A 2,431-nucleotide genomic window follows, 5' to 3' on the forward strand; every position below is an offset into this window, starting at 1 on the left:
GCATGACCGGAGAGAACGTCACCGCCATGTGAAAACACGTACTCCACCGGCGACCATCCGTCCAATCCCGTGGACACTTCAACACCATACGCGATCAACCGAGCGCCCGGAAGAAGCACCCCCTCTGGACCGGAGGCGGCCGCCAACTGAAATGACCACCCAACCACGCGAGCGGCCGGCCGGTGACTGCCGACGTACCGCGCACACTTGGTGGCCGCGGCGCTGGCCGGCCGTTGCGTCGAAAGCGATCACTCCAGCTGCAGGTCGGCACGGGAAAAAAAGCCTATCAACCCCGGCGGGCGGGCGGGCGGGCGGGCCGACGTCGCTGTCGCCATTTCCATCCACCGCGCGGCAAGTTGGGCTGGTGTGCCGCCGGCCGGTCGACGTTCACGATGCTGCGAACCGGCCCGAGGTTTGTTTCCACTTGCTGCCAGCGGTGTCTTGTACTACTAGTCGTAGTCTCCTTCTAGCTAGCTAGCACATGTCACGCAGCAATTCCCCGGCTAAACACAGACGGTGGAATCAAATTTGATTATTCGTCGAGCTAATCACGCCACGCCGGAGACGTGGTGAGCAGTCTTGCTAGGCGGCCGGTGATCGGTCCGTGCGAGGTTGAGTACACTTCTCCGCTTCTGCTGCTATGAACTGAAGCAGAGGCTAAGTGTCACACAAAAAAAAAACAGAGGCTTCCGTCTCATTTTCCTTCTTGCAAGTTACAGTAGTGTTGTTTCTGCGAGGCTTTCTTGCAAGTTACAGCATGGGTTCCTTCGTGGCCAATACAAGTTACAGTGTACGCAAAGGGAATACACGTGGGAGAACTACCAATCATTTCAAGTTTCATCGAGCCACTGAAGTTAAATTGATAAAACAAGTGCAGAATTTCCATCAATTCCAATAATCTCCAATTTCATCCATGCTTTATGTTACACGGTACTAGTTCATGACCAATCTCTGTACGAGTATGTATGAACTGTCGACTAGTACAATATACTGACGCCTACCCAACATCTGAAAGAGGAAGCAAGTACTCTTCCGTCGTTACAACTTACTGCCTATATCTACGTATATGGCTACTGGAGTATGTATGTAGTATTACTCACTCACTCAATCTGTACAGGAGCAGAACAAATTTAACCAAACGAATGAACGAATTTCACCACTGGATCGACTGGACCAAAAACTTTGGATGGATCGATGGGATCCATGCAGGAGCTGCTCAAGCGGTGAGAAGCCGAGGCTTCTTGAAGGCGAGGGGGCTCTGCACCTCCTCATCGTCCTCCCACATCATCTTGCCCTTGGCGCACGGCCTCCACACGAACTCCGGCACGGCCGGAATGTTCAGGTCGAAGGCCCGGGCGGCGGAGCTCCCGTTGCCGGTGCTCCCCACCTCAGACTCGGCGGCCGCGGCGGCCAGAAGCTCGGTCGACGAGGCGGCGGCGCCCACGCCTCCGTCGTAGTGCTTCCTCTTGTGCCCGCCGAGCGCCTGCCCAGTCGGGAACTCCTTTTGGCAGATGGAGCACCTGTGGACTCTGTTGGTCGCGCCGTCGGAGGACGCGGCGGTGGACGACGTGGCCGGCTCGGCGGACGGCAGGATGGCGGCGACGGCCGGGAGGGCCACGAGTGGGGCAGCAGCGGCATCAGAGGGAGGAGACGGCTGCTTCACCCGGTGGCTCGTCTTGTGGCCTCCGAGCGCCTGGTAGGAGCTGAAGGACTTGCCGCAGACGGAGCACTTGAACTCGGCAGGCACCGGCGCAGCGAACGACTCCGGCTGCGGCGCCTGAACACGCTGCTTGCCGCCGCGCGAGAGCATGAGGAGGCAGAGCGCGAGGTTCTCCTCCTCGGAGCGCTGGCGGCGCGATCGCTTCCTCTTGGCCCACCCCTGCAGCACGTGGCCGCTCTCCTCGCCGCTGGTGGCGCTGCTGACAGCCGCAGCCGCCTCAACGTCCAGCTGGTGCTGCTCCGGGATCAGGGCGTGGAGCGCTTCCATGGCCGACGACGACATGGCAGTCACAAACGAAGCTAAGCAAAGCAGGGAGAGAGAAGACCTCTTCTGCTTCTTCCTTGTGCGGTGGCTGAGGGTGTGGTTGCTTGGGTGTCCGCCTCGCTCTAGCTGGGTGTGGTGTGGTGTGGTGTGAGGGAGTGGTGGAGTGAGAGGGTTATAAAGCGGTGGGGGCGAGGAGGTGGCCGGCGGCGTGGGAAGTTGCGTCGCAGGTGGAGCATGGAAACGTGGTCGATCGTGCGGCCCGGGCGCACGAGGCGCAGTGCTGTTCGGCTGACGGGCGGGGCCGGAGGTCGTGGTGGTTAGTTAGGAACCGGTGGAGTGGCGGCGAAGGTTGGGTTGTGGGTCACTTGGGCTCCGCTGTGGTGGGTGGTGGACGAGAGGTGGGTCGCATGCAACGAAAAAGTCGTGGTCAACGTGGAGGGGAAGACA

General features: G+C 59.9%; 1 protein-coding gene across 1 annotated transcript; it reads right to left on the bottom strand.

Moving 5' to 3' along the window:
* Nucleotides 1-863: 863 nt before the first annotated feature.
* On the bottom strand, nt 864-2,140 carry LOC119311926 (zinc finger protein 1). Its single transcript, XM_037587643.1, has one exon. It carries the CDS (start codon nt 2,000-2,002, stop codon nt 1,217-1,219), a length of 786 nt encoding a protein of 261 aa, XP_037443540.1. The 5' UTR covers nt 2,003-2,140; the 3' UTR covers nt 864-1,216.
* Between the last annotated feature and the right edge of the window lie 291 nt (nt 2,141-2,431).

Source organism: Triticum dicoccoides, chromosome 5B, assembly GCF_002162155.2.
Source record: "Triticum dicoccoides isolate Atlit2015 ecotype Zavitan chromosome 5B, WEW_v2.0, whole genome shotgun sequence".
In the NCBI taxonomy this organism is placed as follows: domain Eukaryota; kingdom Viridiplantae; phylum Streptophyta; class Magnoliopsida; order Poales; family Poaceae; genus Triticum; species Triticum dicoccoides.

Coding starts and splice junctions, on each gene's coding strand:
- LOC119311926 (XM_037587643.1), bottom strand. CDS start 2,002: ATGTCGTCGTCGGCCATGGAAGCGCTCCACGCCCTGATCCCGGAGCAG.